This window comes from Oncorhynchus keta, chromosome 2 (genome assembly GCF_023373465.1).
Source record: "Oncorhynchus keta strain PuntledgeMale-10-30-2019 chromosome 2, Oket_V2, whole genome shotgun sequence".
Classification (NCBI taxonomy): Eukaryota; Metazoa; Chordata; class Actinopteri; order Salmoniformes; family Salmonidae; genus Oncorhynchus; species Oncorhynchus keta.
The window spans coordinates 30193896-30209384 of record NC_068422.1 but is presented as its reverse complement, the minus strand read 5'-3'; the positions used below and the strand labels follow the sequence as shown (position 1 = coordinate 30209384).

At 41.5% G+C, this 15489-nt stretch overlaps 1 protein-coding gene across 5 annotated transcripts in view; it reads right to left on the bottom strand.

The window, feature by feature from the left end:
• Positions 1-15489, bottom strand: part of LOC118361163 (zinc finger MIZ domain-containing protein 1) — a 241955-nt gene that overhangs the window by 46771 nt on the left and 179695 nt on the right. For all 5 annotated transcript variants that reach the window (XM_052475034.1, XM_052475016.1, XM_052475018.1 and 2 more), the window contains one exon: positions 7735-7840. In XM_052475034.1, the coding sequence (XP_052330994.1) occupies positions 7735-7840 (106 nt within the window). The remainder of the gene's footprint in view (positions 1-7734; positions 7841-15489) is intronic.

Below are 15489 nucleotides of genomic sequence, written 5' to 3'. Positions count from 1 at the left end.
GCCAGGATCTGCCAGTCGGCCAGGATCCGCCAGTCAGCCAGGATCCGCCAGTCAGCCAGGATCCCCCAGTCAGCCAGGATCCCCCAGTCAGCCAGGATCCCCCAGTCAGCCAGGATCCCCCAGTCAGCCAGGATCCGCCAGTTAGCCATGATCTTCTAGATCTGCCAGACAACCAGATTCTTCCAGATCTGCCAGTCAACCGTTCTCTTCCAGATCTGCCAGTTAACCAGAATCTTCCAGATCTGCTAGTCAACCAGAAACTTCCAGATCTGCTAGTCAACCTGAATCTTCCAGATCCGCCAGCCAGCCAGGATCTACCGGAGCCTACTACCTACCTGAGCTTCATCTCAGTACTGGGCTTCCTCTAGTACTGGGCTTCCTCTCAGTACTGGGCTGCCCCTCAGTCCCGGGCTGCCCCTCAGTCCCGAGCTGCCCCTCAGTCCCGAGCTGCCCCTCAGTCCCGAGCTGCCCCTCAGTCCCGAGCTGCCCCTCAGTCCCGAGCTGCCCCTCAGTCCCGAGCTGCCCCTCAGTCACGAGCTGCCCCTCAGTCACGAGCTGCTCCTCAGTTCAGTGGGGTTCTGGGTGAGGACTATTAGGCCATGGTCGGCGGCGAGGGTGGATTATCCCAGGACGCGAAGGGGAGGAACTATGACTTTAATGGAGTGGGGTCCACGTCCCGAGCCGGAACCGCCACCATGGACAGACGCCCACCCGGACCCTCCCTATGGTTTTGAGGTGCGTCCGGGAGTCTGCACCTTAGGGGGGGGGGTTCTGTCACGCCTTGGTCTTAGTATTTTGTGTTTTATTTAATTATTTGTTCAGGCCAGGGTGTGACATGGGGTTATTGTATGTATTGTCTTATTGGGGTTTTTGTAGGCATTGGGATTGTGGTTGATTAGGGGTGTGTCTAGTATAGGCTTGGCTGCCTGAGGCGGTTCTCAATCAGAGTCAGGTGATTCTTGTTGTCTCTGATGGGGAACCGTATTTAGGTAGCCTGGGTTTCACTGTGTATTTCGTGGGTGATTGTTCCTGTCTCTGTGTAGTTTCACCAGATAGGCTGTAATAGGTTTTACGTTCCGTTTGTTGTTTTCGTATTTGTATAGTTATTTCATGTATCGCTTTTTTCCTTCATTAAAGACATGAGTAACCACTACGCTGCATTTCGGTCCGACTCTCTTTCCACCAACGAAGAATGCCGTTACACATAATGCTTCTTGACAGTGTCATAAAGTGAATTTCCTTAGTCCAAGTGAAGTGACACAGGTGGTCATAATGCTTGTTGACAGTGTCATAAAGTGAATTTCCTTAGTCCAAGTGAGGTGACACAGGTGGTCATAATGCTTGTTGACAGTGCCAAAAAGTGAATTTCCTTAGTCCAAGTGAAGTGACACAGGTGGTCATAATGCTTGTTGACAGTGTCATAAAGTGAATTTCCTTAGTCCAAGTGAGGTGACACAGGTGGTCATAATGCTTGTTGATAGTGCCATAAAGTGAATTTCCTTAGTCCAAGTGAAGTGACACAGGTGGTCATAATGCTTGTTGACAGTGCCATAAAGTGAATTTCCTTAGTCCAAGTAAAGTGACACAGGTGGTCATAATGCTTGTTGATAGTGCCATAAAGTGAATTTCCTTAGTCCAAGTGAAGTGACACAGGTGGTCATAATGCTTGTTGACAGTGCCATAAAGTGAATTTCCTTAGTCCAAGTGAAGTGACACAGGTGGTCATAATGCTTGTTGACAGTGCCATAAAGTGAATTCCCTTAGTCCAAGTGAAGTGACACAGGTGGTCATAATGCTTGTTGATAGTGCCATAAAGTGAATTTCCTTAGTCCAAGTAAAGTGACACAGGTGGTCATAATGCTTGTTGATAGTGCCATAAAGTGAATTTCCTTAGTCCAAGTGAAGTGACACAGGTGGTCATAATTCTTGTTGATAGTGCCATAAAGTGAATTTCCTTAGTCCAAGTGAAGTGACACAGGCGGTCATAATGCTTGTTGACAGTGCCATAAAGTGAATTTCCTTAGTCCAAGTAAAGTGACACAGGCGGTCATAATGCTTGTTGACAGTGCCATAAAGTGAATTTCCTTAGTCCAAGTAAAGTGACACAGGTGGTCATAATGCTTGTTGACAGTGCGATAAAGTGAATTTCCTTAGTCCAAGTAAAGTGACACAGGCGGTCATAATGCTTGTTGATAGTGCCATAAAGTGAATTTCCTTAGTCCAAGTGAAGTGACACAGGTGGTCATAATGCTTGTTGATAGTGCCATAAAGTGTAAAAACATGACTTCATAAAACAATAAAACAAGCTTTAGAATGAAAGGAAACGTCTTGGCAGGGAAATGTAGGTGTCATAACCAGACATAAAATAATGCAATATATGTCACATCAGGTGTAAATATATGGGTAATGACAGTGTTATGACCATATTATAACAAGTTATGTCAGCTGTTATGACATATTATGACATGGTTATGACCATATCATAAAGTGTTATGACACTAAGTGTCAAGTAAAGTGTTACAAAAAAAACAATTTCATCCATTTTGAACTCAGGCTGTAATACAACAAAATGTGGAATAAATCAAGGGGTATGAATACATTCTGAAGGCACTGTCCGTGTAGGCTATGCCATATGGCTAATATCGATATGCAACTGTCATTTCTAAACCTACATTCTAACATACATGACAGGCACTACACATCTTTCGATCTACATGCTCTGATTTGGGTTTCTTTACAAAGTGTCTGATTGAACATTTATTTTAAGCCTGCAGCTAGATCATTGAAATGAGAAATATAATCAGGCCAAAACACGATTCAACAATTGAATTCTCTGACAGAGCGATAGCTAGCTAATGAAACACAAAATGACATTAACAGTAGCTGGCTAGGCTAGTCAAACTGTAACATTGGCTAGCTTTCAATAAATTGCCTAAATGATCAATGGAGTTACCTCTTCATATGATCAAGACAATTCATATTGCATGCTGCATATTTCAAGTGCCCTCAAAACAGATATTTATCTTATTTCATTTGGGGAGCTAGCTAGCTATATTGGTTCTTCTTCATCAGACAGCAGCTTGGGTTTTACATGAAGCTGTGTTTACATTGTAGATAGAAGCCGTACATTGGTCGGTATGTATGGGAGTTCTGATTGGTTCCAAGTTTAGTTGTTTAGCTAATTTGTCTGAGCGGCCATGTGTTGAAATATATTTTTTATGAGACAAAATGTGCAAGAAATGAAGGTGCCAACAAATCTTATAGTCATAAGAATGGTTTATTATCATGTACAAAATAATCTGCTCCTCCCTCGATGGGGATCGATCAACTTCGTGTTTTAAGGCTTCAGCCCACCCCCTATTCCCCTGAACCCACATTTTAGTTTGTGTCCAAAATGGAGCCTTATTCACTGTAGCACTTTTGACCAGGGCCCATAGCGCATAGGGGGCCATTTGGGATGCGTCAGGCCCAGGTCCAGGCTGGATTCTTTACACAAGATCCCAGAGCCATCACAAGGCCTGGAGATGATTTGAACTGTCAGACAGACCACGCAGTTCAACTTGAGCACTGGACGACAGTCACATTATACCATCAGTACAGAAACAGGTGAAAGGAATAGACCTAGGCATATAAACTAAGGTCTGCCTGTCTGTCTGTGTGCTTGGGTTCTTCTAATAGGTGGATCAACCACTAAGGAATTATACTATTTCAAGAGAAGAAAGAATAGAAACAGTTTATTTTGAAAATGCTCTCTACGGATGAGCACTGAGGCATGAGAGATGAAATGGAGAAATGTAATTCTGTTGTGTGTACACATATAGATACATTTAGACTCAGTTTTTCAAAATTCCTGACATTTGATCAAAGTAAAAATTCCCTATCTTAGGTCAGTTAGGATCACCAATTTATTTTAAGAATGTGAAATGTCAGAATAATTGTAGAGACTTATTTATTTTGGCTGTTATTTCTTTCATCACAGTCCCAGTGGGTTTTAAGTTTACATACACTCAATTAGTATTTGGTAGCATTGCCTTTAAATTGCTTAACTTGGGTCAAACGTTTCGAGTAGCCTTCCACAAGCTTCCCACAATAATGTGGGTGAATTTTGGCCCATTCCTCCTGACAGAGCTGGTGTAAGTGAGTCAGATTTGTAGGCCTCCTTGCTCGCACACGCTTTTTCAGTTCTGCCCACACATTTTCTATAGGGTTGAGGTCAGGGCTTTGTGATGGCCACTCCAATACCTTGACTTTGTCGTCCTTAAGCCATGTTGCCACAACTTTGGAAGTATGCTTGGGGTCATTGTCCATTTGGAAGACCTATTTGCGAACAAACTTTAACTTCCTGACTGATGTCTTGAGATGTTGCTTCAATATATCCACATAATTTCCCCTCCTCGTGGCGCCATCTATTTTATAAAGTGCACCAGTCCCTCCTGTAGCAAAGTACCCCCACAACATGATGCTGCCACCCCCGTGCTTCACGGTTGAGATGGTGATCTTCGGCTTGCAAGCCTCCCCCTTTTCCCTCCAAACATAACGATGGTCATTATGGCCAAACAGTTTTCTTCAAAAAAGTACGATCTTTGTCCCCATGTGCAGTTGCAAACCGTAATCTGGCTTTTTTATGTTTTGGAGCAGTGGCTTCTTCCTTGCTGAACGGCCTTTCAGGTTATGTCGATATAGGACTCGTTTTACTGTGGATATAGATACTTTTGCACCTGTTTCCTCCAGCATCTTCACAAGGTCCTTTGCTGTTATTCTGGGATTGATTTGCACTTTTCGCACCAAAGTACGTTAATATCTAGGAGACAGAACGTGTCTCCTTCCTGAGCGGTATGACAGCTGCGTGGTCCCATTGGTCAAGCAAAGAGGCACTGAGTTTGAAGGTAGGCCTTGAAATATATCCACAGGTACACCTCCAATTGACTCAAATTATGTCAATTAGCCTATCAGAAGCTTCTAAGGCCATGACATCGTTTTCTGGAATTGTCCAAGCTGTTTAAAGGCACAGTCAATTTAGTGTATGTAAACTTCTGACCCACTGGAATTGTGATACAGTGAATTATAAGTGAAATAATCTGTCTGTAAACAATTGTTGAAAAAATGACTTGTGTCATTCACAAAGTAGATGTCCTGACCGACTTGCCAAAACTATAGTTTGTTAAAAAGACATTTGTGGAGTGGTTGAAAAACTAGTTTTAATGACTCCAACCTAAGTGTATGTAATCTTCCGACTTCAACTGTACATGCTAGCGCATAATGCCGAAATCCCAAATATTTACCACAAAAAACAAGCCAATCAAATTCATGGTTACTCAAAGTTCTTTCAACCATCCCCTTATCTTTATTCTGACCGGTTATGGCTTTGTCAGGCTTTCTCTACCTCTCCACCCATCCATCCATCTCTCTCTCTCCCTCGTCCCTGCCCATCCAGATTTCACTCCAACAAATGGACACTATGAGGAAGAATGGGGTATGGATTGGAGGAATTGGATTTGAAAGGCAAAGTGTCTGAGGACAGCATTACTGTAGTGTGTGTGTGTTGTGTGTGGGTACATTTGTGTTTGTGTGCATGTGTGCATGTGTGCGTGTGTGTGTGTGTGTGTGTGTGTGTGTGTGTGTGTGTGTGTGTGTGTGTGTGTGTGTGTGAGACTGTCGAGTTGACTGTTTTCTGTGAGGCTGCCGGCCATCCGGACAGCTCTTCTCAACGGCACATTAAAGATTAATAGCTACTATAAATACTCTCTGTTATAATGTACTCTGGCCATACGTCAGGTCTGAGATACTGTACAAGCAGTTTAAAGAAGGCAGAAATGAACAAAACCACAGAAGCCCTAAAATATGACCATTATGTTCCAAATAGCACCTTATTCCCTACAAAGTGCAACTCTTTTGACAAGGGCCCACAGAGCTCTGGTTAAAACTGCATCCCATTTCTGTGATCAGGATGTGATCAGACAACCTTATAGACACAGTTGAAGTCGGAAGTTTACATTCACTTAAGTTGGAGTCATAAAAACTTGTTTCTCAACCACTCCACAAATTTTCTTGTTAACAAACTATTGTTTTGGCAAGTCAGTTAGGACATCTACTTTGTGCATGACAAGTCATTTTGCCAACAATTGTTTGCAGATGATTTCACTTATAATTCACTGCATCACAATTCCAGTGGGTCAGAAGTTTACATACACTAAATTGACTGTGCCTTTAAACAGCTTGGAAAATTCCAGAAAACGATGTCATGGCTTTAGAAGCTTCTGATAGACTAATTGACATCATTTCAGTCAATTGGAGGTGTACCTGTGGATATATTTCAAGGCCTACCGTCAAACTCAGTGCCTCTTTGCTTGACAAAGATTAACGTACTTTGGTGCGATAAGTGAAAATCAATCCCAGAATAACAGCAAAGGACCTTGTGAAGATGCTGGAGGAAACAGGTACAAAAGTATCTATATCCACAGTAAAAACCAGTCCTATATCGACATAACCTGAAAGGCCGCTCAGCAAGGAAGAAGCCACTGCTCCAAAACCGCCATAAAAAAAGCCAGACTACGGTTTGCAACTGCACATGGGGACAAGATCGTACTTTTTGGAGAAATGTCCTCTGGTCTGATGAAACAAAAATAGAACTGTTTGGCCATAATGACCATTGTTATGTTTGGAGGAAAAGGGGGAGGCTTGCAAGCCGAAGAACACCATCCCAACCATGAAGCACGGGGGTGGCAGCATCATGTTGTGGGGGTGCTTTGCTGCAGAAGGGACTGGTGCACTTCACAAAATTGATGACATCACGAGGCAGGAAAATTATGTGGATATATTGAAGCAACATCTCAAGACATCAGTCAGGAAGTTAAAGCTTGGTTGCAAATGGGTCTTCCAAATGGACAATGACCCCAAGCATACTTCCAAAGTTGTGGCAAAATGGATTTAAGGACAACAAAGTCAAGGTATTGGAGTGGCCATCACAAAGCCCTGACCTCAATCCAATAGAAAATGTGTGGGCAGAACTGAAAAGGCGTGTGCGAGCAAGGAGACCTACAAACCTGACTCAGTTACACCAGCTCTGTCAGGAGGAATGGGACAAAATTCACCCAACTTATTGTGGGAAGCTTGTGGAAGGCTACCCAAAACATTTGACCCAAGTCAAACAATTTAAAGGCAATGCTACCAAATACTAATTGAGTGTATGTACATTTCTGACCCACTGGGAATGTGATGAAAGAAGTAAAAGCTGAAATAAATCATTCTCTCCACTATTATTCTGACATTTCACATTCTTAAAATAAAGTGGTTATCCTAATTGACCTAAAACAGGGAATTTTTTACTAGGATTAACTGTTGGGAATTGTAAAAAAAAAAAAAAAAAAGAGTTTAAATGTATTTGGCTACGGTGTATGTAAACGTCCAACTTCAGCTGTACAGTAAATGCAATAACCTACCTTATGAACTCAGACTGAGATTGAAAAGATTGAAACGTTGGGCCTGGGGTGTTCAATACTAGCTGTGTCACATACAGTGACTTCCTAGCCTGCACTTCATCATGGCGCGGGTAACACTTTATTTTACAGTCCTGTTTCACCTGGGTACATTTGGCACCAAACAGAAGAAAACAAATTGCAACAGGACGGGATGACCTGCATCTGTCCAATAAGAAACATTGCAAAACGTTGCCCTAATGAACATGACCCTGATATTTCCCTGGTATTTAGTCAGTCATTATGCCGTGTCTCTTACCTGCAGACTTGGGCGTGAACTTGTCTCTGTTAGCAGCACACACAGCCAGCAGCCTGTAGCCTAGGTCCAGGTCAAAGCCTTGTTGGGCTGCCACACGACTCACCACCTAGAGGGAGGAAAGGGATGGAGGAGAGGGAGGGGGAAGAGGGAGGGAGAGCAAGAGACACAGATGAAGAGGGGAAGAAAGAGAGAGGGGGGGAATAAAGAGAGAGGGTAAGATATAGAAGGGAGACGGGAGAGAGAAAGAGAGAGAACAATCGATAAGTAACCAGAACACTACTCAGTGAGCAACCACAGAATTATCCACACAGTAAGTAACTACCTGCAACATATTCAGGGGTATTTGTGTTGAAGCCAATCAAAACTGTTACTATTTGAGCTTTTGAATATTTCAGATCTAAGAGAGAGCAGTGGGACAGGTAAGGTACATCCCAAAATGGCACCCTATTCCCTATATAGTGAACTACTTTTCACTACAATATGTTTGTTTCATGTCTGCCATTTATCATGAAAGCACGATAGAAAGTACCTCGACTCTCCTTAGCAAACAGTTATAATCCTATGCCTGCTAAACTAGGAAAGGCTTGTGTCCCACTAACCTCCTAACCCTGATGTTCTGTTATCGAATAATGTGATATTTGGCTCTGGGTTCCCAGAATGAGATTATGCTGGAACAGGTTTATGAGGTGAACCATGATGTAAAAAGTCTTGTTGAATCTATTGTAGCACACAGACGGGAAATTAAAAGATCAGCAGGAACATTGTTTGAGCATCTGTTAAAAACTACAGTCATCAGATGATTCAGTAAACTCACAGATGTAGTTGTCCGACTGCTGCCGTAGTCTTGGATATACCAGACCTTGGAGCATTGTAAGTTAGGCAACAGCACAAGTTATGGGGCGGATGTCAGCTCCTCTCTGACATTTCGAAAGGGAGAAAAAAATCTGGGGAGACAGACAACTCCCAACAAATTACGAGTTTGGGTTGTCGGGGCTTGAAATGCGGGCAGGAATTGTGCTGATGTGTAGCGAGGAGCAACAAGCGGATACGCCAGTGATGTTACCGGGTGACATGCTTCCCATTTCCGACTCGTCCCCTGTGTCTCAACTGCTGGAACTTCTACATACGGTTAAGCTGGAGCATTGGTACTCCACTGCCGGAAGCAACCCGTCTGTAGAGAGACTACAGCTTCCGCATCACCACTGTCCTAGAAAAAACACTGTCCTAAGATGTGTTCAGAAGGCTCGATCTGAGCAAAGCTCGGCACAGATTTGCTAACCTTGATCATCTACTCAACCTATAGACTGAGTAATGTTTAGATTATTATTTTAAACAGTGGAAACTAGAGCAAAAAAAGTCATCCTAAACCAACACTTGTACTTGACCCAGCTTTAAGAAGGTTTAAAAGTGACTTCCAGAATGACGAGTATGTCCATTTACACTACACATGCTACACACTACACTACACACTAGGCCTACAGATGCTATCCCTTCAGTTTAAGACAATATTCAGAAATTCTGAAAAAAAAACAACGTCTCTCTCTATTTGTGCTCTTCCTCCCCGGGAAGACCTGCACGCTCTAAGACTTCTCCGTCACAGTGTGGCCTGCATCCTACCAGAGTGCAATGAAACTTGGCGTGACCCTGGCAAACAGCCTGTCGTTCTCTGCAAACATCAAAACAGTGACTCGCTCCTGCAGATTCATGCTCTACTATCGCTCCACTTTTCCTGCACATTGGAAATATGGTATTGGAACTGACCCTGGATATAAACCGAACAAAAATATTAACACAGCATGTAAAGTGTTGGTCCCATGTTTCATGAGCTGAAATAAAAGACCCCAGAAATGTTCCATTCGCACAAAAAAACGTATTTCTTTCAAAAGCAAATCACTAATTTGTTTACATCCCTGTTAGTGAGCATTTCTCCTTTGTCAAAATAATCCATCCATCTGACAGGTGTGGCATATCAAGAAGCTGATTAAACAGCAGGATCATTACACAGGTGCATCTTGTGCTGCGGACAATAAAAGGCCACTCTAAAATGTGCAGTCTTGTCACACAACACAATGCCACAGATGTCTCAAGTTTTGAGGGAGCGCGCAATTGGTTTGCTGACTGCAGGAATGTCCATCAGAGCTGTTGCCAGATAATTGAATGTTAATTTCTCTAGCATAAGCCACCTCCAACGTTGTTTTAGAGCAGTGGTTCCCAAACTTTTTATAGTCCCGTAGCCCTTCAGAAATTCAACCTCCAGTTGCCTACCCTCTTTAGCACCACGGTCATGGCACTCTCAAATTTTGTTTTTTTTGTCATCATTGTAAGCCTGCCACACACACCCTATACAATACATTTATTAAACATAACATAACGAGTGCGCTGAGAGTCAGGAAGCAAGTTTAGGGAGTGAAAACATTGAATTAATAAATAAACAAGAAACACGAACAGCGCGCCGACATGAAACAGGAACAGAGAGCAGGTAACCAAGGAGGTGATGGAGTCCAGGTGAGTGTCATTATGTGCCTAACACTGGTGACAGGTGTGCGCCCTAACGAACAGCCTGGTGACCTAGAGGCCGGAGAGAGAGCACACGTGACACAAAAGAATGTGAGTTTTTGTCACAACTCGGCTCGTGGGAAGTGACAAAGAGCTCTTATGGGAATATAATAATAATAATATAATAATAATCAATAATTTAGCTCTTTATTTAGCCATCTTACATATAAAACGTTATTTGTTCATCAAAAATTGTTTATAACTCACCACAGGTTAATGAGAATGGTGTGCTTTTATAGGATGCACATAACTCTGCAATGTTGGGTTGTATTGGAGAGTCTCCTTATAATTTTCCACACACAGTCTGTGCCTGTACTTAGTTTTCATGCTAGTGAGGGCTGAGAATCCACTCTCACATAGGTACGTGGTTGCAAAGGCATCAGTGTCTTAACAACGTGATTTGCCAAGGCAGGATACTCTGAGCGCAGCCCAATCCATAAAGGCAGTGGCTTCTGATTAAATTCAATTTTCAAAAAAACACTAGTTGCAATTTGGATGAGGCTCTCTTGTTCAGATATCGGTAAGTGGATTGGAGGCAGGGAATGAAAGGGATAACAAATCCAGTTGTTTATGTCGTCCGTTTCGGGAAAGCACCTGCGTAATTGCGCACCCAACTCACTCAGGTGCTTCGCTATATCACATTTGACATTGTCTGTCAGCTTGAGTTCATTTGCACACAAAAAAATCATACCATGATGGAAAGACCTGTGTGTTGTCCTTGTTAATGCAGAGACAAGAGTTCCAACTTCTTAATCATAGCCTCAGTTTTGTCCCGCACATTGAATACAGTTGAGGAGAGTCCCTGTAATCCTAGATTCAGATCATTCAGGTGAGAAAAAACATCACCCAGATAGGCCAGTCGTGTGAGAAACTCGTCATCATGCAGGCAGTTAGACAAGTGAAAATGATGGTCAGTAAAGAAAACTTTAAGCTTGTCTCTCAATTCAAAACAACGTGTCAATACTTTACCCCTTAATAACCAGCGCACTTCTTTATTTTGTAAAAGCTTTACATGGTCACTGCCCATATCATTGCATAATGCAGAAAATACACGAGAGTTCAGGGGCCTTGCTTTAACAAAGTTAACCATTTTCACTGTAGTGTCCAAAACGTCTTTCAAGCTGTCAGGCATTCCTATGGCAGCAAGAGCCTCTCGTTGGATGCTGCAGTGTACCCAAGTGGCGTCGGGAGCAACTGCTTGCGCGCAAATTACCACTCCACTATGTCTCCCTGTCATGGCTTTTGCGCCACCAGTAGAGATACCAACACATCTTGAACACCAAAGTTTGATGTCACAAAGCTGTCCAGTACTTTAAAAAATATCCTCTCCTGTTGTCCTGGTTTCCAGAAGATGATGTCTTCTTTAATTGACCCCCCATAAACCTAACGGACATATAACAGGAGCTGTGCCAGGCCCGCCACGTCTGTTGACTCATCCAGCTGTAACACATAGAATTTACTGCCTTGTATGCGAAGCAGTAATTGCTTCAAAACATCTCTTGCCATGTCGCTGATGTGTCGTGAAACAGTGTTGTTTGATGAAGGCATTGTCTGCATAGTTTTTTTTGCCCTTTTGCCCAGCATTGTCCCAGACATATCCGGGGCATAGCAGGAAGAATTAAGTCCTCCACAATAGTATGGGGCTTGCCTGTCCTAGCCACTCGGTAGCTCACCATATAAGACGCTTCTAGCCCCTTCTTATTTATGGTATCTGTTGCTTTTATACATGTCTTACTACTCGAAAGTCGTCTTAATTCTCACTCAAAAAACTCCTTCAGCGTATTTTTCAAATTGGTATGTTTTGAATCTAAATGTCTACACAAGAGTGAAGGTTTCATTGAGTTGCGAGATAGTACTTTTGCACATATAACACACTGTGGCTGAGGAAAGGCACTACTCCCAATATAAGTGAACCTCAAATCAATGTAGTTCTCATCATATTTGGGGCGGCAGGTAGCCTAGTGGTTAGCGCGTTGCACTAGTAACCAAAAGGTTGCAAGATCGAATCCCCAAGCCGACAAGGTAAAAATCTCTCGTTCTTCCCCTGAACAAGGCAGTTAACCCACTGTTCCTAGGCCGTCATTGAAAATAAGAATTTGTTCTTAACCTGTTTGGGATAGGGGGCAACATTTTCCTGTTTGGATGAAAAGCGTGCCCAGAGTAAACTGCCTGCTACTCAGTCCCAGTTGCTAATATATGCATATTATTAGTAGATTTGGATAGAAAACACTCTGAAGTGTCTAAAACTGTTTGAATGATGTCTGTGAGTATAACAGAACTCATATGGCATGCGAAAACCTGAGAAAAATCCAACCAGGAAGTGGGAAATCTGAGGTTTGTAGTTTTTCAATTCTTGGCCTATCGAATACACAGTGTCTATGGGGTCAAATTGCACTTCCAATGGCTTCCACTAGATGTAACAGTCTTTAGAACCTTGTTTGATGCTTCTACTGTGAAGGAGGGGGGAATGAGGGCTCTTTGAGTCAGTGGTCTGGCAGAGTGGCATGAGCTCGTGACGCGCGTTCACGAGAGAGTTAGCTTGAGTTCCATTGCATTTCTGAAGACAAAGGAATTCTCCGGTTGGAACATTATTGAAGATTTATGTTAAAAACATCCTAAAGATTGATTCTACACTTCGTTTGACATGTTTCTACGAACTGTAACGGACCTTTTTGACTTTTCGTCTGCTCCTAGTCATCGCGCGTCATGAATTTGGATTACTGGGCTGAACACGTTAACAAAAAGGAGGTATTTGGACATAAAGATGGACTTTATCGAACAAATCAAACATTTATTGTGGAACTGGGATTCCTGGGAGTGCATTCTGATGAAGATCATCAAAGGTAAGTTCATATTTATAATGCTATTTCTGACTTCTGTTGACTCCAATATGGCGTTTATCTGTTTGGCTTGATTTGTTGTCTGAGCGCCATACTCAGATTATTGCATGGTTTGCTTTTCCCGTAAAGTTTTTTTGAAATCTGACACAGCGGTTGCATTGAGGAGAAGTATATCTTTAATTATGTGAATAACAGTTGTATCTTTTATCAATGTTTATTATGAGTATTTCTGTAAATTGATGTGGCTCTCTGCAAAATCACTGGATGTTTTGGAAGCAAAACATTACTGAACTTAACGCGCCAATGTAAACAGATTTTTGGATATAAATATGCACTTTATCGAACAAAACATACATGTATTGTGTAACATGATGTACTTTGAGTGTCATCTGATGAAGATCATCAAAGGTTAGTGATAATTTTATCATTAATTTGATCTACATTTCTGCTTTTTGTGACTCCTCTCTTTGGCTGGAAAAATGGCTGTGTGTGTTTTTGTGACTTGGCTTTGACCTAACATAATCATATGTTGTGCTTTTGCTGTAAAGCATTTTTGAAATCGGACACGATGGGTAGATTAACCTGTTATGGCTGCAATCCCGATACCGGGATCGATATGACAACTACCAGTGAAAATAGAGGGAGCCAAAATTCAAACCACAGAAATCTCATAATTACAATTCCTAAAACATACATGTGTCGTATATCATTTAAAATCTATTTTCGTTGTTAATCCCACCAAAGTGTCCGATTTCAAATAGGTTTTTCAGCGAAAGCACTACAAACGATTATGTTAGGTTTCCACCAAACCACAATATGCACAGCCATTTTCCAACAAAATATAGCATTCAGAAAAACCAGAAATAAAGATAAAATAAATCACTAACCTTGAATTATCTTCAACAGATGACACTCATAGGACTTCATGTTACACAATACATGCATGTTTGTTTGATAAAGTTCATATTTATATAAAAAAAAATCGGAGTTTACATTGGCGCGTTAGATTCACCAGTTCCAAAAACATCAAGTGATTTTGCATAGCCACATCATTCAACAGAAATACTTATCATAAATGTAGATGATAATATAGTTATACACATGGAATTATAGATATACCTCTCCTTAATGCAACCGCTGTGTCAGATTTCTTTTTTAAATTACGGTAAAAGAAATGCATGCAATAATCTGAGACGGCGCTCAATTTAAAAACACCACAGCCGCAAAGATGGCGTCAACATAAACAAGAAACGACATGATAAATATTCCCTTACCTTTGATGATCTACATCAGAAAGCACTCTAGGAATCCCAGGTCCACAATATGTTATTTGTGTCCAAATACCTTCTTTTTTTTTAGAGCGTTTGGTATACATATCCAAACGCTAAATCTGGTCAGCGTTATATCGGACAAAAACTTCAAAAAGTGATATTACCGGTCAAAGAAAAATGTCAAACTAAGTACAGAATCAATCATTAGGATGTTTTTAACATTTAGCTTCAATAAAGTTCCAACCGGAGTATTCCTTCTAGTCTTCATGAGCCATGGAACGCAAGTGGGTACCATGAGGAAAAAGCACAATCACAAAATGGCTGCTTGATGGACAGCTGATATATTCTGCTCTCATTCACTCCCACAACAACATAGAAGCCTCATTATAATATCTATTGAAGGTTGACATCTAGTGGAACCCCTAGGCAGTGCAACATCATTCACATCTCAAGGGGATTGGGGACTCTGGTGAATACATACAAAGCCCAGATATTTCACTTCCTGTTTTGATTTCTCCTCAGGATTTTGCTTGTCATATGAGTTCGGTTATACTCACAGACATCATTCAAACAGTTTTAGAAACTTTAGAGTGTTTTCTATCCAACACTAATAATAATACGCATATATTAGCAACTGAGACTGAGGAGTAGGCCGTTTACATTGGGAACCTTATTCATCCAAGCTACTCAATACTGCCCCCCAGCCATAAAAATTTAACAAGAAGTTTATCTTTCATTTGGTGTATTGTACTTGTTAATGTATGAAAGTTACATATTTCCCCAAAATATTTTTCAATTTAGCGAGCTGCCTTTTCAGTGGAATGTCGTCGACTAGCCGTAAGAAGTTTTAACTGACTTGCCTAGTTAAATAAAGGTATAATAAAACAATATTTGCACCTCTTCAAATGTTTTCTGATCCACACCCCTACCTTTTTTTTAAGGTTCAGTAACTGTGACCAACAGATGCATATCTGTATTCCCAGTCATGTGAAATCCATAGATTAGAACCTAATGAATTTATTTCAATTGACTGATTTCCGTATATGAACTGTAACTCAATAAAATCTTTGAAATTGATGTTGCGTATA